At 38.3% G+C, this 26,146-nt stretch overlaps 1 protein-coding gene across 10 annotated transcripts in view; it reads right to left on the bottom strand.

The window, feature by feature from the left end:
• Positions 1 to 26,146, bottom strand: part of GPHN (gephyrin) — a 538,037-nt gene that overhangs the window by 43,363 nt on the left and 468,528 nt on the right. For all 10 annotated transcript variants that reach the window (XM_019969080.2, XM_070796736.1, XM_070796738.1 and 7 more), the window contains 3 exons: positions 25,605 to 25,663; positions 24,404 to 24,557; positions 8,589 to 8,710 (listed from right to left, as the gene is read on the bottom strand). In XM_019969080.2, coding sequence (XP_019824639.2) covers positions 8,589 to 8,710; positions 24,404 to 24,557; positions 25,605 to 25,663 — 335 coding nt within the window. The remainder of the gene's footprint in view (positions 1 to 8,588; positions 8,711 to 24,403; positions 24,558 to 25,604; positions 25,664 to 26,146) is intronic.

Below are 26,146 nucleotides of genomic sequence, written 5' to 3'. Positions count from 1 at the left end.
CTCTTTCCCTTCTCTTAAAGTATTGACAGAGGTACTCAGATGGTGAGTAAGGGAAAGGTTAGAATAGGCCATCTGTGAATCTGGGTCATTTGTAAATTGAATTAATGCAGGTCTGAATACACGAAATTATTACACATTCACATTGCATGCAAACTCTTTTCTCTTTCCCATACTCCTTTTCTCTCCATTCTCTCCCACTCCCGAAGATACTATGAACTTGGTATAACAAATTACCCAAAGGTAATAAATGCTGCAAAAGTGGCTCCAGTAGTTGTGGGGGGAAAGATAAAAGAAGAGATTATAATAGGAAAGGGCTTTTCTTTGTATGGAAGGAAGAGTGTATTTTACAGTAAATAAGATTTATTTAGGGGTCCAGAAAAAAAAATAAATCCTCCTGTTTTTTTTTCCATCCACTTGTATAAAACCTAAAGATCTAGGATTTTGCAGCTCAAGTCCTTTTCATTCATACATATATACAATCAGTATTTAATTTTAAAGTTAAACTAAATTTTCCTCTCTGGCCTTTGAAATATTGACAATTACTATTTACTTAGAGGTTTTATCTATTAAAATGGATGTAGAATATTTAGTTTATTAACCTTAATATTAGTAAATTGCAGGTGCTAAGCCTAATTAAGAGGACAGTATGGTAGAGGAAAAGGAGAAAGATCCTGGAGTTAGATAAGCCTAGGTTGGACTTCTTATTTTGTCTTCTCCATTCTCTCCCACTCCTGAAGACACAATGAACTTGGTATAATAAATTACCCAAAGGTAATAAATGCTGCAAAAGTGGCTCCAGTAGTTGTGGGAGGAAAGATAAAAGAAGAGATTATAATAGGAGAGGGTAAGACTCTGAACAACTTATTTAATTTTTTTGAGCTTCAGTAGTATTGGGTTGGCCAAAAATTTCATTTGTCTCATGGGTTTTCCCAAAACATCCTGTGGAAAAACCCAAAAGAACTTTTTGGCTAACCCAATATTATCTACAAAATGAGGATAAAAGACACTTATCTGGATCTGTTGTTTTATGAGGCCTAAATAAGATAAGTGAAAAAAGTGCAGTATAGTGTTATATATAGTAGGTAGTAGGTAAAGATTCGTGTCTCTTCCCAGGTAAAGACTGACACGTTTGGAGTGAAAAGGCTGGAGGTAAAAGATATGGATTAGCTGGGGAGGAAAGAGAGGAGTGAAATAGAATTGAAATCTTCCTTGTAGTTCTTACTAATAACTATCTTATTCATCTCTGTAGTACCAAGTGAAGTGAAAGTTGTTCAGTCATGTCTGACTCTTTGTGAAAGGCTCCTCTGTCCATGGAATTTTCCAGGCAAGAATACTGGAGTGGGTTGCCAATTCCTTCTCCCTGTAGTACCAAAGACTGAGACAATGTCTGATATAGCATAACACTTCATGAAAGTTACTTGAATTATTAGAGTACTCTTGCTAAGTCACTACCGTTGTGTCCAACTCTTTGGGACCCCATACACTATAGCCCACCTGGCTCCTCTGTCCATGGGATTCTCCAGGCAAGAATACTGGAGTGGGTTGCCATGTCCTTCTCCAGGGGATCTTCCTGACCCAGGAATCGAACCTGTATCTCCTAAGGCTCCTGCATTGCAGGCAGATTCTTAACGCCTGAGCCACTGGGGAGTATGCTTACGTATATATAATAAAACCACAATTCTGCCATAAGTACATAATTTGCACTATGGAAAGATCATATTCGTAGCAGAATAGATGGTGAGTTGGAAGAGAACAAGACTTGAAGCAGGGAGGCCAGTTAAGAGGCTAGTCTCATATGTCTAAACAAAAAGTAAATGGAGACCCAAACTAAGCCAGGGTGGTAGACAGGAAGAGAGAGGAATGTATAAGAAATACTGATGGGGGGAACTGTAAGGGATTTAAATGCAGAGATGAATGAAAGCTAGAAGTTTTCCATTCAGGTTTCTTCTGGGTTGGGAGACTGGGTGGCTGGTGTGGGCAGCTGCTGAGCCAGAAAACTCAGTTTAGTTCAGTTCAGTTGCTCAGTCGAGTCCGACTGTTTGCGACCCTATGGATTGCAGCATGCCAGGCTTCCCTGTCCATCACCAACTCCCAGAGTTTACTCAAACTCATGTCCACTGAGTTGGTGATGCCATCCAGCCATCTCATCCTCTGTCATCCCCTTCTCCTCCTGCCTTCAATCTTTCCCAGCATCAAGGTCTTTTCAAATGAGTCAGCTCTTAGCATGAGGTGGCCAAAGTATTGGAGTTTCAGCTTCAGCATTAGTCCTTCCAATGAACACTCAGGGCTGATTTCCTTTAGGATGGACTGGTTGGATCTCCTTGCAGTCCAAGGGACTTGCAAGAGTTTTCTCCAATACCACAGTTCAAAAGCATCAATTCTTCGGTGCTCAGATATCTTTATAGTCCAACTCTCACACCCATAACATAACTACTGGAAAAACCATAGCCTTGACTAGATGGACCTTTGTTGGCAAAGTAATGTCTCTGCTTTTTAATATGCTGTCTAGGTTTGTCATAACTTTTCTTCCAAGGAGCAAGCGTCTTTTAATTTCATGGCTGCAGTCACCATCTGCAGTGATTCTGGAGCCCCAAAAATAAAGTGTGCCCCTGTTTCCACTGTTTCCCCATCTATTAGCCATTAAGTGATGGGACCTGTGGAAAATTTTGAAAGAGATGAGAATACCAGACCACCTGACCTGCCTCTTGAGAAATCTGTATACAGGTCAGGAAGCAACAGTTAGACATGGACATGGAACAACAGACTGGTTCCAAATAGGAAAAGGAGTACGTTAAGGCTGTATACTGTCACCCTGTTTATTTAACTTATATGCAGAGTACATCAAGAGAAACGCTGGACTGGAAGAAGCATAAGCTGGAATGAAGACTGGCGGGAGAAATATCAATAACCTCAGATATGCAGATGACACCACCCTTATGGCAGAAAGTGAAGAGGAACTAAAAAGCCTCTTGATGAAAGTGAAAGTGGAGAGTGAAAAAGTTGGCTTAAAGCTCAACATTCAGAAAATGAAGATCATGGCATCTGGTCCCATCACTTCGTGGGAAATAGATGGGGAAACAGTGCAAAGAGTGTCAGACTTTATTTTTTTGGGTTCCAAAATCACTGCAGATGGTGACTGCAGCCATGAAATTAAAAGACGCTTACTCCTTGGAAGGAAAGTTATGACCAACCTAGATAGCATATTCAAAAGCAGAGACATTATTTTGCCAACTAAAGTCCGTCTAGTCAAGGCTATGGTTTTTCCTGTGGTCATGTATGGATGTGAGAGTTGGACTGTGAAGAAGGCTGAGTGCCAAAGAATTGATGCTTTTGAACTGTGGTGTTGGAGAAGACTCTTGAGAGTCCCCTGGATTGCAAGGAGATCCAACCAGTCCATTCTGAAGGAGATCAGCCCTGGGATTTCTTTGGAAAGAATGATGCTAAAGCTGAAACTCCAGTACTTTGGGCACCTAATGCGAAGAGTTGACTCATTGGAAAAGACTCTGATGCTGGGAGGGATTGGGGGCAGGAGGAGAAGGGGACGACAGAGGATGAGATGGCTGGATGGCATCACTGACTCGATGGCATCACTGACTCGATGGACGTGAGTCTGAGTGAACTCCGGGAGTTGGTGATGGACAGGGAGGCCTGGCGTGCTGTGATTCATGGGGTTGCAAAGAGTCGGACACGACTGAGTGACTGAACTGAACTGAACTTTTGGGACCAGATGCCATGATCTTAGTTTTCTGAATGTTGAGTTTTAAGCCAACTTTTCACTCTCCTCTTTCACTTTCATCAGGAGGCTCTTTAGTTTTTCTTCACTTTCTGCCATACAAGTGGTGTCATCTGCATATCTGAGGTTATTGATGTTTCTCCCAGCAATCTTGATTCCAGCTTGTGCTTCATGCAGCCCAGCATTTCTCATGATGTACTCTGCATATAAGTTAAAGAACTCAAGGACATGGAATAAGATGGCAGTAAGGGTGGGCAGTGAGAGAGGAAAGGAACGATAATGAATTTAGTTTGGACATGTTGAGTTTGCTCTGCCTGACGAACTTGAAAATACACCCAGCAACCAGGTAGATCTAGGCATAGAGCTCAAGACAGAGATCAGATTTGGGAGTCAGCATAAAGAATTAGCAGGAAAGATAGTCAAGGGTGAGCCTTGGTTGACACTTATACTTGGAAATGAGCATAGGAAGAGATGCTGCCAAAACCAAGAAAGGATAAAGTACTAATGGAGAATGAAGAAGCTGAAATGGGGTATTGCTAGAGAGGGATGTAAGACTGTGACAGACCTAATAACTGGGTTTTGCAAGCATTCTTTTTGTGTTTATAGAATAGACATATACCATTTCAATGAGGCTTTGTAGTGGTGGTGATGGTTTACTGACTAAGTTGTATCTGACTCTTACAACTCCATGGACTGTAGTCCACCAGGCTCCTCCTCTATCCATATGATTTCCCAGGCAAGAATACTGGAGTGGGTTGCTATTTCCTTCTCCAGGGGATCTTCCCAACCCAGGGATTGAACCTGCATCTCCTGCATTGGAGGCAGTCCCCTGCACTGCAAACAGATTCTTTACAGGAGCCACCAAGGAAGCCCTGATACATGATTAAATATACTACATTCTTATTACTTCCTGTGATCCATGGACCAGTGGCTTGATATCTTAGGAGCTTGTTAGAAATGCTAAATCTTGGCACACTCCAGTTTTGCTGTATCAGAATCAGCATTTTTAATAAGCTCTCTAGATGATTTGCAAAGATTCACAATCAGTACTTATGAACTGAACAAGAAATAAACTGTTGTTCTTATTTCTAATAGGTCTCCAACTTTAGTCCATGTGATAATACCTGGTCAAATTATCTTTCCAAAATAATGATTTATTATGTCAATTCTGCTTTAAAAAAAGCTGTACATTTAAGCAACTTGGGTAGTTTTGCCTGGATTGCAAATCCTTTCAAAATTTGGCCTCAAATTTCTATGAAATTTACATGTATCCTTCTTCCTAAACCTATTTTAACCAGTCGGTCCTGACCTAAGTTGTTCATTTCTACTTCTCTATTTTTGTTCATTCCCTGTTTCCTACTTGGTTAATACATTCTTCCTAACTACACAAATCCTATTCATCCTTTCTGTTCTAGCTAAAGATGCACCTTTTTAAAACTCTCGCAGACCATTCCAACGTATATGATGCTTCTTTTGACATATTTACAGTTATTCTCTTGTCTTCATAATGATAGTTAATTTCAAGAAATTTAGATTTCATTTCCACCTCTGCCACTCACTTGTATAATGCTGGGAAAGTTCAATTAACATCTCTGGGTTTAAAAATTCATCTTTTTCATACACGTGGCCGATAAGCACATGAGAAGATGCTCAACATCACTAATCCATCAGAGTCACAGTGAAATGTTGCTTCACACTTGTCACACTGGCTATTATTAAAAAGACCACAAATAACAAATGTTTTATAGAGTCTTATTCTTCAATTTTAACATTTATTGTTAAAGTTATGAAAGGTGATAAGAATAAGAGCTGAGAAATCTAATCATGTAGAATTTAAACCCAGACTGAAACCTTTTGAAAGTAATAAGAATAGTACTCTTACTCCCTACTCTTATCTGCCTAGCTGAGTAACTGTTCTGTGCTTGCTGACGTTTTCAGTTATTTCTCTCCCCGCTTTAAACACAGGGTAGTTTCTCTCAAGACCCTGCTTATTTCCCTGGAGAGTTTCACACAAAGGCTTCTGTATAACAGCCTTTGTTTCATAAGCAAATGTCTTACACAGGAAAGAGAAGAATGAAGAGGGAGGCAACCTTCACAGAATATCAACAGGCTACAGATTAAATGTACCTTGTCTCCTCTGCTAAACTCCCAGCAAAGATTTCCATCTGAACAGTTATAAATTCTTTCCTCCCACATTCCACCTCTGCATTTTAAACCATTTACTCTGGGATTTTTCAATATAGCACTCTAAGACTGAGGAAGTTTAGATTTGCATCAATTGTACTTTAAAAAACTGTTCTCAGTTTTATGTAAGGTATACAATCCAAGAAAGGAATAAAGATCTGCATATTCTCAGAATTGCCTATATCTTGCTTATAGTTTTGTTGTTCTTTATATGCTGTTTTCAAGGTACATTAATTATTGGGAAATGTCTATAGCAAGTCAACAATTAGCCCCAGACAATCAAATATTAGCTTAACAACACAGTAAGCTTTTAATGGTGTTTTGGCTTCCATAGTAAGACAATGCAGCATGTAGTATATATATCAAGTTACTTCCTTTTTAATACAAAAGTACAACGTTAGGAGGAGAGAATGAACAGAATTATAGTCTAGAACAGCATAAGGTAAAAATGATACACACAAACAAAAAGCACCTTTTACCTTATGATAGTTCTTAGAGCTCACGAACATACTTAGTGGCAGGGTCAGAGCCAACAGTGGGTAGGAAACAAACTCAAAATCTGATGACTTTGTTCTTTAGAACTTCAGGCTCTGTCCTACTGGAACTCCTGGATTCATCCTATTTCTTTTCAGAAATTAATTTTTGTCATCTTTAAAGGTGTATCTGCATCAGGATAATTTTTAGATGCCTGAAGTTTATATGACTGTCTCTGAGAAATGTTGTGTCAGGACTTGCTCACTTAGGGTGGCAGCAGAGGGGCAGAAGGAAGTATAAAGGAAGGGATGTATGTATATTTATATTTTGATGATAACCATCCATGTGTGTGCATCTCCTGACTGTACAATAAGAATGCATTGTTAAGTATTCAAAGGAAACATATTTCTTTAATAGTTTAGATCAGATAATGATGACTCCTCTTAGAAGTATTATCCTTGGTGTATGCTGTTGCTTTATGTCTCACTTTTAATTGAACATTAAGGAATGTAGTATTTTAATCATAACTCTGCCAATATCTTTATCTAGAGGACTGTTGCCATTTTTGTCTTTTCTGAAATTTTTGTCACCAAGAAGGCAGGATTATATATTTTTTCCTTTCCAGATTGAGTTGGTGCAGTGTATTCTTGGTTATCAAAATACTCATAGCTTTAAGACTTTGAAACAGCAAACATTCCTGATGTGTGAAACAGCATGATACATAACTGTATGATCATACTTGCATAAAAATGGATGCTAGCTGTGCAATGCACAAACTGACCTAGGACGACACATCAAATGGTAAACTGCCTGTGATTATGAATGACTTCGCTTTTTGCATTTTTTTGGTTTCCTATTATGCACGTTAACTTTTAAGAAATAAGTGTTATCTTAAAAATCTTAAAAAAAAAAAAAAAAAGACAAGTTACTGGTCAGGTCCAAATTTAACCCGCTCCTTGTCTTTTCAGTGGGTTCTTTCTTTCCCTTCCCAGGGCTAGGGAGTCCGAGTCAAGTTAATACTAGGTGACCTGTAGTACCAACTTTACCAGCATGGGTTCTAAGTTGGCTGTTTACTTACCTATGGACTTCTCTAGCACTAAACTTTTAGGTAATTATAAATGGTGAATTAAAAAAAAAATGTTTGAAGATATGTCTAATAGCCTCTACTCCAGTGTTCTCAGAGAAAGAAAAAATCAAGAGGTAAGAAGAGAACTTTAAAAGGTGAGATTAACATTAAAAACTATTACCTTTCAGGTTACTGGCAAGATGCTGTGTTTTAGGTCTGGACTACACTGTGTCTGGTTTATAGGTGTCTGAACATACCTTGTGGAATGGTAGGGCAGAGCCTCTTCAAAAGCACATTTGAGCTTTGGGAAAGCACTCATCGTTAGAGAAGAAGAAGCCAGGCATAATGAGCTTTTCTTAGTGACAAGGTGGTGATAAGACAAAAGGAGGCAGTTATGGGTGATAGATACATTCACATCAGGGTATCCATCACTCAGATCTGTTTCCCACCTTTGTTGCTAGCAGGCTGATATCTGAGGGTTACTAAGGGCAGGCACACATCTTGTGAACTGGAAACAGTGCCTAGTGAAAGGTGGCATGTTGCATGGAAGGGGTTGCTCAGGAAGAGCAGACTTGTTTTTGATCACAAGTGAGACGCAGTTGGAGATTTAGAGAAATACATGGGGAATTTAGCAGACAGCTGAGTTAATTGAGTAAATGGGGGTAATGTGCTCTTGGAGATGGGCAATTACAGTCAATGTTCCTCCGTTTGTACTTCTAGGTGGGTGAAGCCTGGAGAAACTCAAGTTATATAAGAATACAAAAATCAATACAAAAGTCATAGAAAATAATTGTACTTAAACTTTAAAGCATCAGTTAGTGCTAATTTTGACACTTCTCTCTTACTCATCTCACCTGTATCTTCCTTATCTTTCTTGAAACTAGTAAAAGTGTGAATAGGAATAGCACCCATAGCAGAGCAACGTATTTCTCTGGTTGTAAAAGGCTTTCCAGAAAAATGTCTACCACTAAAGGAAATAGACACCTCCACAAATCTTTGGCTTTTGAAGAATGAAATAAGTGGAAATTATGGTATTAAATCCCTTTCTCTTTAGCAACAATCTCACCTAGTTAGTATCCCTCAAATTTGTATTTGTACCACAACAACTTCAAAATAAAATCCAATACTTACTTGTCTCCCACAATTCCCAAGTTGATTGTGGGGTAACCATGTTCCTGAATTGTCGCTAAGAGGGTTGAACGATTGCTGTCTCGAATCTTTCCTGGTAAGAGGTCATCTTCAGGATTTAGCAACTACAAAGCCAAAAAAACCACCACAAATTATTTTCTTAGGATAATACAGCCTATTGTTAATGGAAAAAAAAATAGATCTAATAAACAGAGTTTAGCATATCTAGCCCCTACAACATTATCTGGCATGAGAAAGATATATGCTCAAAGGATCTTTGGTAAATAGTGAAAGCCAGGAGAATGAGAAAATATTTCTCCAGAATTAAAAAACATGCAGAAATTCAAGTGACTAAATAGTAGGCCAAATATCACACCAGCTTTGGTTGTAATTTGACAAAACAGTGCTCTGGAGATAGTGGCCTTCCCACTGGCTGTTTACTGTGTCAAACTGAAAAAAAAAAAACAAAACACACACACACAACAACAAACTTTCGATTTTCTCTTTCACTATTATTTTCTAATCTGTCTTTCATTGAGAATACTTAAGGTTGAGACTCTGACATGATATTCTCAAGTCTGAAGAGACTGATATTTTATCTTTTCTTTCAAGCTTTTGTATATCTTTTTTGAAGCGGGATCAGAAATATCGAAAAAGTTAAACTTATTTGAAAGAGACGGAGCCAGATATTTTGTCTCTATTAGCAAACTTACACAAGTAATACTTAACTGCACACACTCACAATTCCATGACTTTGAACTGAATCACCCTTTAGAGATTTAATATCTACAATTATATGTCAAAAAAGAAAATTATAAGAAGTTTCTTTTATGTTAGGATGTCCTAGTGAGGCAGTGTTGCATAGTAGCAAGATTCTACCTTATTCAGATGAGGTTCAAATTCAAGTTGCCCAAATATGTTACTCCATAATATTTCCATTTATAATACACAGTAATAACTACCTTGAAAGGCAGCTGTTAGGATTGAGATAGTGAACACTCAGTTCATATAGACAAATAGAAAAGAAATGCAATTCTCTGTCCTTTATTACATATAATATTGAAAAAGCACCTAATTCCAATTGTCCTTAATATTGTTACTTCTACGTGCTAGTATAGATGGAATCAGTTGACAATGTGAACATAGATTTACATTAGATTATAAAATACTGAAGAATAGGAGGTCCTTAACACACACACACACTCAACATGCAACTTTATACAATTTTAAGATGTACTTTGATTTCAGAAAATTAGAAAATGAAAAAAAGTACATCTTTGAAGTGAGAAAATTATCTGGAATATTATTGGAAAATTATACTGGAATATTATCTTAGGAGGCTGAAGGCCAGCCTGCATACTTCAGACACTTAGGCTGTTAATATGGTTAACACCTAGGGTTTTCTATATCAGTACTGCCAAATAGTAACCTTAAGCCCCTTCAGTTTTTCCTTCTGACTCATTAGTGATACCATGTGGCTGGACTTTTGGCTTTATGTTGGAAAAGTAGTAGCTTTTCAACCAACTGTCCCCTTAAAAGATCTGGAGAAAAACTTTGATCATCTTATTCACTGTCACCTGAGAGACTTCCCTTCAAATCCTGTACTAATCTGACTTAATCAGATGCCATGTGACACTGCAACCCACTCATATCCTTTATCACTGGCAGAGCTGGGAAAACTGCTATTGCAGTGCTAATACAGGTTGATTTTCTGATCTTAATTAACACATAGTTATTGAACTTATTATAATTTTATAAAGGCCAAGACTTACAGCTTTTTAACTGCCATTAATCAGACAAGTTGCAATAGAGAGAAAAGATTTTTTTCACAAAGGATACTGACCACCAACTAAGGAATAAGATTTCCCTGTTCATAGGGCATTTTCTTTGCCATTCATATTCCTCTCTGTTATTTTGCTGCACAAAGTTCCAGAAATAATAGAACAATTAGAGATCACTGGCTGTTTGTCTGTAAAACTGACATAATGGAATATTAGCTAGTTAAATGAGGGTGTGAGATTTCCAGCACATTTTAAGTATTTTCAAAGAAAATACACAGAATTGAATGAAAGATTATAAGGTTGCATGCACTAGAATAAATTCACAATATTCCTCATTAAAATGAAATCTAATTTTCTAACATCTTCTGGTCATCTCTAGAATGATGCCTAAAACTTACTATAGTTAAAATACAAAAGAAAAACTACAATACAAAGTAAAAAAAAAACGCATTATGTTCATATCTTATTGCTTTCTTATCTACCAAATGCCAAATTTCAATTCCCTGTTTCTGTTACCGTCAATGGTGCCATTGTATTTCCAGCTTTCAAACATTTAATCTTTGATTTTTTTTTCCCTTTGTAGTCTACTATCTTCCCAAAGGTTTCAATCCTTAATCCTTACTCCATTCCTCAATGACCCTAGGTTTCCATTCACTCTCTTATCAACTCCCCATTCATCTGACTTTCAGGTATTCAGTATATCTGAATTTTTTCAAAAGCCTTATAATTGGCTATCTTGCCAACAAACTTTCTTTCTGAGAGAGAAAACAGATACATCAACTTGCAAAACAGGCAAACTATACCAAAACAGGCAAACTATACCAAACCATGATATTTAACACAAACTATCTTAAGTCAAATTGTTACAACACAAGCTTATTCAGACCTATATATTCCTATAATATCATGGACAAATAGAGACAATGGTAACTCCATATGGACTGTTACTCCAAAGAAAAAATGAAGCTGTTTCAGCAACTTACCTACTTTATAAAATGTGATCAGTCTTTGCCTAGACCACATTTACAAACTACCTTAAAACCACCCCATGACCAATCCCAGTCCTCAAAATCCTATAAGTATTCTTTTGAGGGCGTGGTGCAGTAGTGGCGGAGAGGAGATACCTCATGTCCAAGGTCAGGAGCAGTAGCCAAGAGGAGATACCCCACGTCCAAGGTAGGCAGCAGCTCTGTGCTTTGCTGGAACAGCCGTGAAGAGATACCCCACGTCCAAGGTAAGAGAAACCCAAGTAAGACCATAGGTGCTGAGAGAGGGCATCAGAGGGCAGATAGACTGAAACCACAATCACAGAAAACTAGCCAATCTGATCACATGGACCACAGCCTTGTCTAACTCAATGAAACTAAGCCATGCTGTGTGGGGCCACCAAGATGGACGGGTCATGGTGGAGAGGTCTGACAGAGTGTGGTCCACTGGAGAAGGGAATGGCAAACTACTTCAGTATTCTTGCCTTGAGAACCCCATGAACAGTGTGAAAAGGCAAAAAGATAGGACACTGAAAGATGAACTCCCCAGGTCGGTAGGTGCCCAATGTGCTATTGGAGATCAGTGGAGAAATAATTCTAGAAAGAATGAAGGGATGGAGCTAAAACAAAAACAATAGCCAGTTGTGGATGTGACTGGTGATAGAAGCAAGGTCCGATGCTGTAAAGAGCAATATTGCCCAGGAATCTGGAATGTTATGTCTACGAATCAAGGCAAGTTGGGAGTGGTCAAACAGGAGATGGTAAGAGTGAACGCCGACATTCTAGTAATCAGTGAACTAAAATGGACTGGAATGGGTGAATTTAACTCAGATGTCCATTATATCTACTACTGTGGGCAGGAATCCCTTAGAAGAAATGGAGTAGCCATTATAGTCAACAAAAGAGTCCGAAATGCAGTACCTGGATGTAATCTCAAAAATGACAGAATGATTTCTGTTTGTTTCCAAGCCAACCATTCAATATCACAGTATTCCAAGTCTATGCCCCAACCAGTAACGCTGAAGAAGCTGAAGTTGAATGGTTCTATGAAGATCTACAAGACTTTCTAGAACTAACACCCAAAAAAGATGTCCTTTTCATTATAAGGGACTGGAATGCAAAAGTAGGAAGTCAAGAAACACCTGGAGTAACAGGTAAATTTGGCCTTGGAGTACAGAATGAAGCAGGGCAAAGGCTAAGAGTTTTGCCAAGAGAATGCACTGGTCATAGCAAACACCCTTTTCCAACAACACAAGAGAAGACTCTACACATGGACATCACCAGATGGCCAACACTGAAATAAGACTGATTATATTCTTTGCAGCCAAAGATGGAGAAGCTCTATACAGTCAGCAAAAAAGAAGACTGGGAGCTGACTGTGACTCAGATCATGAATTCCTTATTGCCAAATTGAAGTGAAGAAAGTAGGGAAAACCACTAGGCCATTCAGGTATGACCTAAATCAAATCCCTTATGATTATACAGTGGAAGTGAGAAATAGATTTAAGGGACTAGATCTGATAGACAGAGTGCCGATGAACTATGGACGGAGGTTCGTGACATTGTACAGGAGACAGGGATCAAGACCATCCCCATGGAAAAGAAATGCAAAAAAGCAAAATGGCTGTCTGAGGAGGCCTTACAAATAGCTGTGAACAGAAGAGAAGTGAAAAGCAAAGGAGAAAAGGAAAGATATACCCATCTGAATGCAGAGTTCCAAAGAATGGCAAGGAGAGATAAGAAAGCCTTCCTCAGTGATCAATGCAAAGAAATAGAGGAAAACAGTAGAATGGGAAAGACTAGAGATCTCTTCAAGAAAATTAGAGATACCAAGGGAACATTTCATGCAAAGATGGGCTCAATAAAGGACAGAAACCATATGGACCTAACAGAAGCAGAAGACATTAAGAAGAGGTGGCAAGAATACACAGAAGAACTGTACAAAAAAGATCTTCATGACCCAGGTAATCACGACGGTGTGATCGCTCACCTAGAGCCAGACATCCAGCATCACTACGAACAAAGTTAGTGGAGGTGATGGAATTCCAGCTGAGCTATTTCAAATCCTAAAAGATGATGCTGTGAAAGTGCTGCACTCAATATGCCAGCAAATTTGGAAGACTCAGCACTCTGTCAAGGTGATGCTCTCCCTTGTTCAGAAACTTTAATATACCCAGCTTTGTATGATCAGCAGGTTTCCCAGGTGGTCTCTGTACTAAGATCATGATAGTCACTGAAGTCCCCATCACACTTAGGCAAGACCCTTGCCACCAGTATTCTCATTAAATTGTACTTCACTGAGGTCTTCTGAGTCTCTGTGTTTGGGGAAGTTGTTATCTATGATGGTAAGTCCAGCATTTACATTAAGCTCTGATCCTTTTTTCTCTCCTTGACTGGATTCCAAATTCAACTTTTCAAGTTTCCAGGAAAAGTATAACAAATGTTTAAATCGGTCAGAAGTTAAATTAAGGAGAGGAAGGGGAAAGAGCCCACAAATTTCTTCTTCTCTTGTACTCAGGCAGTCAGTCAGTCAGCTCAGTTGCTCAGTTGTGTCTGACTCTGACACCCCATGGACTGCAGCACTCCAGGCTTCCCTGTTCATCACCAACTCCTGGAGCTTACTCTCTTATACTGCTGTTGCTTTTTATCTCGTTCAAGCTTTGGGGACAGCTTTATTCTAGGGATCTTGAAAGGATCATTCACAAAGCAAGAAAGCTCAGGAAAAACAGGAAGATGGTTAAACTTTGAGCTATGGAAAAGTTCTGACAGATGATGGTTTCCAGAAAATAAAGGTGGTTGGAAGATTTCATTGTAAGATTTGGGTGGGGCTGTTTAGAATTAATGACACTGCGTTAGAGCTGGGAGCCTGTCCAGCCTGAAGACTCATTTTATAGACAGTGTGGCAGGAATACCAGAGAGGAGCAGCAGCACGTTCAAGATAACTTAGTGATGAAGTTACAAGTAGAGGGCTTCCCAGGTGGCGCTAGTGGAAAAGAACCCACCTGCCAATGCAGGAGACATGAGACATGGTTCGATCCCTGGGCCTGGAAGACCCCCCAAGAAAGAAATGGTAACCTACTACAGTATTCTTGCCTGGAGAATCCCATGGACAGAGTAGCCTTGTGGGCTACAGTTCCATGAGGTCACAAAAAGTCAGACATGACTGAAGTGACGTAGCACACACTGATCCTTTTTTGTTGAGCTCTCAAAGTTAGCTGAAATTTATTTTGTTTAGAAGGGGAGCAGAATATGCCACCTTCAAATGAACCTCTTTGGTATGTGGATTATTTTGAGCTGAAGGCAATCAAACCCTAGCAGACTCAACAAAAACTTTTATGATTCCTTGGCTGCCTAAGAACTTAGATAGGGGACCTGGCCCAGAAAAAGAGCCATTACCAGGAGATTTTTCACCTGAAAGACATATCTGTATGGCAGGGCAAACGACTGATTACAAAACACCTGCTCTTCTCATCTTCCTGTGAACTGCCCTTCTCTCCCTTTGAAGTTCCAGGGTCTTTCCCTTTCTCAGCTCAGATTGGCATACAAACCTCAATCACATGACTGCTTTTGAGTCTCATATTTTTATGGGATTCCTATATGTACAAGATTAATATTTTCTCCGGTAATCTGTCAATTTAATTATTAGACCAGCCAAAGAACCTAGAACCATATATGGAAAGTTTTTGTGCTCCAATTCAGTTCAGTCGCTCAGTTGGGTCCTACTCTTTGTGAACCCATGGACTGCAGCATGCCAGACTTCCCTGTCCATCACCAACTCCTGGAGTACCCAAACTCGTGTCCATTGAGTCAGTGATGCCATCCAACCATCTCATCTTCTGTCGCCCCCTTCTCCTCCTGCCCTCAATCTTTCCCAGAATCAGAGTGTTTTCCAATGAGTCAGCTATTCATATCAGGTGGCCAAAGCACAGGGTTGATTTCCTTTAGGATTGACTAGTTTGAGCTCCTTGAGTCTCCAAGGGACTCTCTAGAGTCTTCTCCAGCGCCACAATTTGAAAACATCAATTTTTTGACACTCAGCCTACTTTATAGTTCAGCTCTCACATCTGTACACGACTATTGGAAAAACCATAACTTTGACTAGATGGACCTTTGTCAGCAAAGTGATGAATCTCCTTTCTAATATGCTGTCTAGGTTTGTCATAACTTTTCTTTCAAGGAGCGTCTTTTAATTTCATGGCTATAATCACTCTCTGCAGTGATTTTGGACCCAAGAAAATAAAGACTGTCACTGTTTCCATTGTTTCCCCATCTATTTGCCATGAGGTGATGAGACAGGATGCCATGATCTTCATTTTTTTGAATGCTGAGTTTTAAGCCAGCTTTTTCACTCTCCTCTTTCACTCTCATCCAGAGGCTCTTTAGCTCCTCTTAACTTTCTTCCATTAGAGTGGTATCTGAGGTTGATCTATTTCTCCTGACAATCTTGACTCCAGTTTGGGATTCATCCAGCATGGCATTTCACATGATGTACTCTGTATTTAAGTTAAATGAGCAGGATGACAATATACAGCCTGGACATACTCCTTTCCCAATTTTGAATCAGTCCTTTGTTCTTTGTCCGGTTCTAACTGTTGCTTCTTGACCTGCATATAGGTTTCTCAGGAGGCAGGTAAGGTGGTTTGGTATTCCCATCTTTTTAAGAATTTTCCAAAGTTTGTTGTGATCCACATAGTCAAAGGCTTTAGTGTAGTCAATGAAGCAGAAGTAGATGTTTTTCTGGATGATCAGAGTACCTGAGCTTTGTCGCAAACTTCTATATAACCTGACCCGCCCGCCCTCCTTGGAGCAGTTCCCTCAAGGTTACTTGAGACACTGTCTCCTGGGCTTCAAGTCCTAAAAATTCTCACCCAATAAAAGGTAGCTCAATTGTGACTATTTTTTAAGTGGACAGTTTGAAGGTACTTTTAGAACAGAGGATGAATATTATTCTGAATATTCAGTGATTATCATTTTTATTGTTATGCATTGCTTCAAAATTAAATTTAAGTAAAAAAGCAAAACATTTGAAATCTCTTTTGTTAAACCCTCAGGAGGAAGTTCTCTGTCTTGTCTAAAAGAGAAATCATTTATTTTAAGAGACCTCCCTCTTTGTTTCTGTTCTTCAGAGATTTAACCCTGTGGTCTTGATGGAACTGTCAAGGGGCCCAAGACTGTTATAATGATTTACTTTCTCTCTTTTTAATGTACTGAAATGGAGTTGTCTGCATCTAAGACTTTTCTCATCTTAATACAGAGAAGATATTAGACTTATGTAGGTCAGTAACTATTTCCACATCCATTGCAAACAGCTCCCTTACATATAATTTCTTCCTTTTTTCCTCTTTTGGAAAAATTAATTATCAAAAGTCAATGACTTAGTGACTGAACAACAACAAAATACATTAAAAAATAGTTAACATGGTAAACGTTTTGTTATGTGTATTTTATCATAATTAAAAATGAAAAAAAAAAGTCACTGATGACCTTGGTAATAAACATTTCAGGGAAGAATGATGCCTTTAAAAAATAGTAGAAACTAATACCACTTTGTAAAGCAAGTTATACCCCAACAAAAATTTAAGAAAATAATTAAACAACAACACATTAAAAAAAGGAGGGGTAAGTCAGGAAGGAAGAATTCCATTCTTTATAGTAGGAAGGGAAAAGTGATGAGTGAGATTAGGCAATGGTGGAAGATGAGATTGTTGTTGTTCACTCACTAAGTCATGTCTGACTCTTTCTAACCCCATGGACTGCAGCATGCCAGGCTTCCTTGTCCTTCATTATTTCCTGGAGTCTACTCAAACTCATCCATTGAGTCAATGATGCCATCCAACCATCTCGTCTTCTGTTGTCCCCTTCTCCTCCTGCTCCCAATCTTTCCCAGTATCAGAGTCTCTTCCAGTGAGTCGGCTCTTCACAGCAGGTGGCCAGAGTATTGGAGCTTCAGCTTCGGCATCAGTTCTTCCAATGAATATTCAGGGTTGATTTCCTTGAGGATTGACTAGTTTGATCTCCTTGCTGTCCAAGGAATATGAGGTGGAAAAATCCAAAGGGAAGTTGTAAATGAAGGCTTGCATTTACAAAAGAGGTTAAAATTAGGGCTTTAGATATGAGAAGTTGCCTGTATATATCTGGCATGAGAGGAAAAGTCTAAGGGAGAATCTGGAGATAGTGGAGGACACAGCAGAGAACAGCATCTTAAGGGAATGTTCCAAGTAGGGAATGGAGAAAGGCATGATGAGGATAAAAAGGAGTAGTTGTCAGGGCATCAAGAGAGAACTGTCATAGAGCACTAGGAATGAAGTAGTTTCCAGGTGGTGGGTAAGGAATGTGTCTGATGTCAAATGATATATACATGGTAAGGAGGTTGAATATCAGAGCAGGTTTTGAAGGTTAGAAGGTGATGAGTGTACTCAGGAAAGCAGTTTTTGTACTAATGGGACACTAATGAGATTTGGGAGTTTGAGTAGAGAGTGGAGAGTAAGGAAGGAAAGGCAGTATTTCTGACTTCTCTTTCAACAAATCTAGTAGTGGATAGGAGGTGACTAAGTAGTAGCTCAATGAGGAAAAGTGGTGTTTAAATATAGGTTCTCTTGTGATAGTGGTAATCTTTGTCTGTTTGGATACAGGAGGATGAGCCACTAGAGAGAAAATAGAGAACCCAGAAGACACAGGAAATAATTTAGAAATCAAAGTTCTGAGGAAGGTGAGAAAAAGTAGGCTTAAAAGTAGTATTGTTCTTAGGAAGGAGAAGTACCTCTTCTTTTAGATTGAAAGAATTCCTTTTAGATTGAAAGAAAGGAATATAGGTAAAGGAATGGGGAAATTTTTGAGGTAATGAGATGGGAAGAAGAGGGAGCCCTCATAGTGCTCAGTTTCACAGATATATTTATTTTTAAACTTCACTTTTCCCCGCAAAGGTAGTGAGATCATCTGCCAAGAGCTGAAAGCAGGGCTCTGCTGAGGTTTGAAGAGGGGGTAGAATGTGTGAATGAACTATCATATTGGATCTGGAAGAATGTGCTAGAAAGACAACAAGACAGTTACATCAGAATTACTGAACAACTTTAAGTTCCAGGTTGCCACTAAATGCCAGTAATTTGTAGTTGTTCAGGTAATCATAGTTCTATGAATTTTATTCAGTACTATTTTTCTGCTTGGGAACAAAAATGGAGAAAGGAGTCATTCACTTTGGGTATCACCATAGTAAGCAAAGGAATAAATTTTAGTGAAGCTATCTAAAGTGTTAGAGAGGGAAACTTGAAAGTGGTGAGTCATGGTCTTAAATCTGGACAAGAAATAAAGTGTGGCTAGAAGAAAATAGAGGAATCTCTAACCTAATAGGTTTCAGAGACTTCCATTAAAATGTTGGGGAAATGAAATTTAAGGAATTGGGAAGCATTGTGGAATAGTGGAAAAAGGTCATTACAGCAAATGACTTAGGTGTGAAACCAGGCTTAATCACTTAGACAAAATATATGATGTTGGATAAGTTGCTTTGTTTTTGAGCTTCAATTTTCTCTTACATAAAATGAAGGATAGTTATATTAACCTCATAGTGTTGCTTTAATCATGAAGCACATGGCAGTACTGGTCACAGTAGACACTCAACTTCTTATTCTTTCTCTTATTAGTAAGGACAAAGATTTTAAAGATTCTACTTTTATAATAACAGCTGCTTGCGGCAGCCCCCAAAGATCAGTATAGGGAGATTTTAGACAGACCTTATGTGTCTAAAGTATAAACTTGTTTGTACAAACACCTGTTATTAGAGTGGCCAAGATATTTATAAAAGATGGAATAAAATAAATAGTGGACATAAATACACCTAGTTCTGTGTGTATGTGCATGAGAGAGAGAAAGAGAGAGAGGGCTGCAGAGAGGGAGGGAGAAACTGAACGAGGTGGGGGACAGAATGAATAAAAATGAATGAATGAGTTATGGAATATGGCTGAAGGTGACTGAAATTAGATGAAAACTCACCATCTCTGGAAGGAATACTTATTGCTAGTACTTCGGTAACTAGGTAACAATCATATAATCTTGATTTCTTGAAGCTAATGGCAGCTGGCAGACTGATATCCAGTTTAAAGATCTGTAAGTTACCATCTACAGTTTCAAGGGAAACAATATATTTTATGGAATGGAGAGATGATGTCTTCAAGAGTCAAAATTAGAAAATAAAACTTGGAAATATAAAGGTTGGGGAAAGAGGAAGAAGGGACAGCTGTCTAAGTGTAAAAGTTACACCTCCTATCTTCTATTTATACTGATTTCCTAGGTGACCTTATGCAGTCTCATGATTTTAAATACTATATTTATATATATGTACTATTTTAAAATACTATATATATATGCTGATAACTTTCAAATATGTACCTTTAATTCTAACCTTTCTCCTAAGCTCCAGACTAATATATTTAATTGCCTACTCTTAATTCTCATAAGTATCTCAAACTTAACATTTCCAAAGAAGAAGCCTTGACTTCTGCTGCCCAGTCTTTCTTATCAGGGTAAATGATAACTCTCCTTAGGTCAGTTATCAAAGCTCAGGTCAATATCTTAGAGTTCATCTTGACTTTTAACTTTCTCTTACCTTCTACTTTGAATTCTCTGGCAAATCTTGTTTGCTGATTTTACCTTCAAAATACATTCTGGATCTGATTACTTCTCACCATCTCCACTATCATTCTGGTCCAAATCTCTTGCTGGAGTACTCCACAGCCTTTCAAAGGGCCTCTTGGTCTTTCTCCTTTTCCCTCCCATATGCCAAATCATTCATATAGAAGACAGAGTAAGCATTTGCAAATTTAAGATATTTTATGTTCCACTTCCTCAAAACTGTCTATTTAGAATAAAAGGATCTTGTTTCTGTCACCTCTCCAACTTCTCCCTTCACTTTGCTACCTTCCCACTATTCTTCAGCCACATTGGCTTCATTGCTGTTCCTCAAACATGATAAGCATGCACTATACTCCAGGGCCTTTGTGGTTGTCATCCTCTCTGCTTGGAACACAATTCTAGTCACATGCCATGTACCTTCAATGTCTTTGGATTTCCACTCTGATTTCCCCCATCAGTGAGGCCTAATTAGTCTTTGTAAAACTCTATCTGTCTGCCAGTCAGGTCCAGACATGAAAATGAAAACTCCTTTAGCTTTTTCAAAAGGAGAGAGCAGGAAAAGGGAGGATTTAATGCATGGGATTGGTTATAAGTGTGTTGCCAAGTTGGAGAAACAAAAGAAGAAAAGTGTATCACTAAAGATTAGTAATTGCCAGAAGTCACCACTGTCCCCGGGGCTGCTGGAGGAGAGAGATGCTACTGAGTTGAGGAGATTCTACTGCTGCTGCCTTTTTCCACCTTCTAATATCATGTTAATGCATCCCAGTGGCAAAACCTACCTGGACCACAGGGAAAGAGAGCCTGAGAAATTGTGTTTTCAGGCTTCCAGTTTTATTGTATCAGAGAGAGAATAAAAGGGTTGATATGGAATAAGTTTCAATAGATTATATTGAATATAATTACATTATTCAACAGAATTGAATATAATGAATAATTCATTATATTGAATACAATTATTATATACCTGGCATATACCTCTTTTACTAGCAATCTTTATCATCTTACTCTGCTTTAAAAATTCATACAATTTACTACTATTTGTTTATTGACTATCCCCCTCCTCCCATCAGAACATAAATTCTATAGGAGCAGGGGCTTTATCTGTCTTGCTTGTTGCTGTTGTCTCCAGTACTCAGAATAGTATCTGGCATCAGTGTGATAGCATACTGAGAGAGGAGGGGTTGTAAGAGTGACTGCCTCAGTGGAAAGGAATATTTTATTACTGACATTGTTTAGAATTGCCAGTGCATGCTGATAATAAAGAACAGAATGACTTGTAGTTAGTTTTACTACTGTTTTCTAATTTTCGGCAGACAGTGTGTTCTTTTATGTGAGGTTAACAAAATCCTTTCTCCATCTCTAAGGACACATTTGAACTTGGGTTAACTTTCTAGCTCAGTTTCTCTGGAAATTTGACCAAAAAAAAAAAAGGTGAACTTGTTAGTAGACAGCATTTCTTATGGTAAAAATGGTCTCTGAATAGTAACTTGCGTATGGAATAGAAGGGATTACAAATGAATCCATAACAAAAAGCCAGGCTTTGGGCTTCCATGAATGTGGTAACATTTGAAACTGGGCATTTCCCTTGTAGGGACTCTGGAAACTGCCTAAGATTGGTATAAGAAATACTGATTCCTATGTAGGACATGGTGCTTTTACGCTGATGGCTCTCATACTCTCCTAGCAAAACTCTTGTTCCCTGCACCTAAATGTTACTTGAAGAACAAAGAGACCAGTTGTTGGATGGCTGTGTGAAATACTATGATGACTGGTCCCACTGAAGAAAGCCTGATGCTCCCCTCCTGAATGCTGAGTTTCCTTTTTAATATCAGGAAACTGGTTCAAGGTATAGATTATTCATATCTTCTAAGTCTGATGTTTACTTAAGAGAACCTCTGGTGGGTATTTCAGCATGTAACAGATGTTCATCAAACATTTATTGAGCAAATGCATGAGGTTGGAAATGTATGATCACAATTATTTAATTACTGGATGCTATTACTTAAATTTTAACTTGCACAGTTTGTCAAAATTAACAAATGTCTACACCAGCTATTCTGTGTGAGTTATAGTTTGCAACTCCGGCTTCCCAATTTTAAAATGAGTCCTTCATCCTGAATAAGCTCATGGAGTCACAAAATACAAAGCAGGTTTTGAGTGAGTCTACATAGACATCTTCTATGGGATTCTTTGGGCTGCCTAAGGCTTATCAATATACCACACTGGATTTAAGAGGTGGCATATGTGAAGCCATACATATCAGAAGTCAGAACTAATACTTAAGTGGAGCTTGTGCTGTGAGTGAGTAAATTATAGACTTATCACATTAATATACAAACATAACTACTTTTGGCCCCTTTGAAATAAATGAATAATTTTTTTTCTTATTGTTTTCTGACTATCTGAGGATCTCAAGCCTTCAGGAGCGATACTATGCTTTATTTCTTTTATCTCTAGTTTCCAGTATAGTGTCTGGCATAGAAGTACTCAATAAACATTTGTTGAACTATATGGTGACAGAGAATCATAAATTTAATAACAGCTAACTTTGGATGGGAGTAGGGAGGAATGTCGGAGTTTCCCTGGCAGCTCAGCTGGTAAAGAATCTGCCTGCAATGCAGGAGACCCCAGTTTGATTCCTAGGTTGGGAAGATCCCCTGGAGGAGGGCATGGCAACCCACACCAGTATTCTTGCCGGGAGAATCCCCATGGACAGAGGAAGCTGGTGGGCTAGTCCATGGCGTTGCAAAGAGTTGGACATGACTGAGCAACTAAGCACAGCACAGCACAGGGAGGAATGTCAAACTACACAGAACTAGACATCATGGAATTTAAAAGCATCATTCCTTTGGAAAACCATGTAAGTACAGTAGGCCAGAAAACGAAGGGAAAGAGAATCACACAGGATCTATCAAAGCCTCTTCAAAGATAATCAAGTCTACAGGGGCAGGGAACTACAGAATCTTCTTTAGGTTCCACCATGTATGTACCATCTCTAGTCTCATCCTGTCACTATTCCCTACTACTAGTAAATAGTTTTAATAAAGAGTATAAAAGGTAGCTTAAAAAAATACTGCCAATAATGTACTCTGGGGGAGTAACAGAATCCAGACCTACAAAGTCATTAGGAGGAAAACAAAAAATGTAGCTTAAACAAAGGTGCCTAATAAGATAGCTGTCTATTAGTTTGCTCATTCTACCTAGGTTTCCTAAGCCCCATGAAGTCACTTAGATGCACAAAGCATATATATAAATCTCAAATAAGAACAGGTCATTAAGTCAATCAGTTGAACAGAAATTTCTTTCTGATGCTAAACATAGTGTTGGTTGGTTCTAAGGACAGAAAATCATCACTGTGCAGATCAACTGAAAAGAATGTTTCTTTTGGGTCAGTCAATAGTTTTAGGGAATGACCAGTACACCTACACTGGGAAGTAAACAGATGTAGAATGCTGATTTAGCTCTCCATTATCAAAACAAAATATTCTTTTCTTCTGTCCTTTCCAAAAGAGCTATAAGGGCAACAGACCCTTGAAAATGTTCATTTCCAAGTCTAAGAAATGAAAAATAATGGTAGCAAATGGCTTATTTTCAGAAAGTTAGAGATTAAAAGAGAGATAGAAAAAAAATCCTGTTAATCTTTTTAAAAATAGTGTAAGATCTTAAGGAATAACTTGAAAAAAATCTCAGTAGTTTCTGATTCTGCTTTTAGGCTTTGAATTTCCAGCAGATTCACTTTTCAATATTCCTAGTTTGGCCTTATAGCCTCCAATTGAAGTTCTGTATAACCTAAGCAAAAGGGAATAGAAAGTTTTTCAAAAGTTCTCAGAATACTGACTACATTTCCCTTCCTAAATTAGGACTGAAATGACATTTTGACATATTCTGAATAGCATGCCACTAGAGATGCTATCTTTAGAGAGAAAAATGATTTTCAAATCCTTCCTGGTGACTAAAGATCACATGGAATGTTAAGCAAGAAAAAGGGCTAGAATTCAATTCCCAATTCATTGAATCACTTCTTGCACAGAGGTGGCCCATCATCTCAGCAGCAGAGCAGGCACGGCTCACTATACCAGCAGACTAAGCGCTAGGTTTGCACAGTTGAATATCTACAGCCAGCAGTCAACATCCTCTGTTTATATGTACTGAATGTGTGGAAGGCCATTGGTTGTAATATTTCATTCTAGTAAATGGAAGGGAATGCTTATTAATATATAATTTCTAGTTCTTCCTTTTCATCTTCTGTACTTGAACCATCCCGAGGCCCATTTATTATTCCCTTGTTATAGAAATGTGGTAAGATCTATAATCCTTAATATTCTATTTATAATATAGAACACAGAATGTCAGAAATGCTTTTCTCTGAAAGTCCCACTACCCTCCTTCCCTTGCCACAACCCGCCCCTCCCCCTGCCTTTTTTACCTCATTCCCTGTTGACATGACTGCAACCACTGGAAACTTATTAACTTCAACCTCTGTAACACCTACAGTTGCTAGAAGACCAATCTCTGAGGGGCCCATGTGGGTTCCTTTGGCCAAAACGCATTCCCCTCTTTTAATGTCATGGCCAATGGGTCTGAAAATCAAAGCAGAACCATAAGCAGTATGACAAAGAACAATATTTTCTCAACTCAGAGGGAAACTTTAGTGTCACAGAAAGAGGACACTCAAGGGGGAAAAGGGGAAATGAGGCATGGAACAGAGTACTAAAATGAAGAGATTTTTAAAACTATGCTTTTTTAATTAAAAAAAATTTAATTCACACAAAGGAAGACAGAAATAGATTTGTATCTATTGCTGTTAAACAGGAATATGCTACTTTATGTTTGAAAATTCTTTTAGAAATGCTTTGTAACACATTATAGCCAAAAACACCAACTGCAAACTCTCTTTGGTGTAAGGCAGGCATTTATATGAAAATATCTAATGCCATTCCAGAGCTTGTTAGGATTGTGGTGAAGAGAATAATGCTAATGAGGTTACAGCCATGGAGATAATTTCCATTAGACCACTTAGACTGGTCCAGTTCTGTGGCCACCCCATTAACTTTGACCCCACAGGAGTGGAAGAAGTGTAGCTTTGTTACAAAATGTTGAATAAATTAGGACTAATGGAATCAGGGCAAACATATTCAATCATGAGAAAAATCACCTGAAGGATATACACTACTTACAATAAGACAGTAGTCTCAACTTTGTATATAAAGAGTAGCACATGATTCCATTATTATTGGTAGTTGAGGAGGGGCTTTCAGCTAATTATATAAATACTCGACTTTGAAAGTATCTGTGTTAATATCAAATTCTCAATTACCTACGGGTAAGGATGGGAAATTCTAGATTATCTAGAAATAGGATCAACTATGGATTATGCAGGCTTATGACTTTGCCTCCTTCTCATGTTGCTTTTGAATAAATCATTTGCCTTTACTAATGTCATAAAAAAGTAGGTAGGGCAGACATGGGATATATAATGTAGAAAAATCATTTTGCTACTGGTTAAAATCCCTGAAAGCTAATGGTTAATTGACTGAGCTGTGAATTTATAATAGCCATGCTCTCCTGAGTTCATGATCATGGGAGAAACAAAAGTTGGCTATACATTCTATGTGTTATGAACTTACCTGATATCTTGGCCTGGCCGAGCTTGCACCAGAATTCGTACTTCAAGCTCCTCAGTGCCCTATGGTAACAACAAATCATGTAATTTCAAACAGAGCAATCTGACTGAATTTCGATCAATAGAATTTAGCTATTCAGATGCTTTCATTAACGGATAGGCTCAGAATATATAAAGATACAGAGGAACAGGAAATCCTTTGTGAACTCCTTTGAACATGAATTTCTACCACAGGTTCCTGAAAAATTAGGCTTGATCCCAAAGAATAAGTAAACATTTTCACTGATTCTCATACTTTTAAAAAATGTACCAATTCAAATATTGACTCATACTTTGTAAATAGCATTCTCAAGGAAAAACATATACATATATACAGAGAGAGAGAGATCGCTATCCTAATAGATACAGTGAATGTGTGTGGAGGTAACTATTTTGTTCCCATAAATCATGGGTTCAGTACTATGCCAAGATTCCCAAATATCTGTAGAAATTTCAGTGAAGACTTAACAGTTTGCCTGGTAGTAGATTTCTATAAATTAATGGTGA

Source organism: Bos indicus, chromosome 10, assembly GCF_029378745.1.
Source record: "Bos indicus isolate NIAB-ARS_2022 breed Sahiwal x Tharparkar chromosome 10, NIAB-ARS_B.indTharparkar_mat_pri_1.0, whole genome shotgun sequence".
NCBI classification, from domain to species: Eukaryota; Metazoa; Chordata; class Mammalia; order Artiodactyla; family Bovidae; genus Bos; species Bos indicus.
Note: the sequence above shows the minus strand (reverse complement) of the source record. Positions and strands in the feature narration are given on the sequence as shown.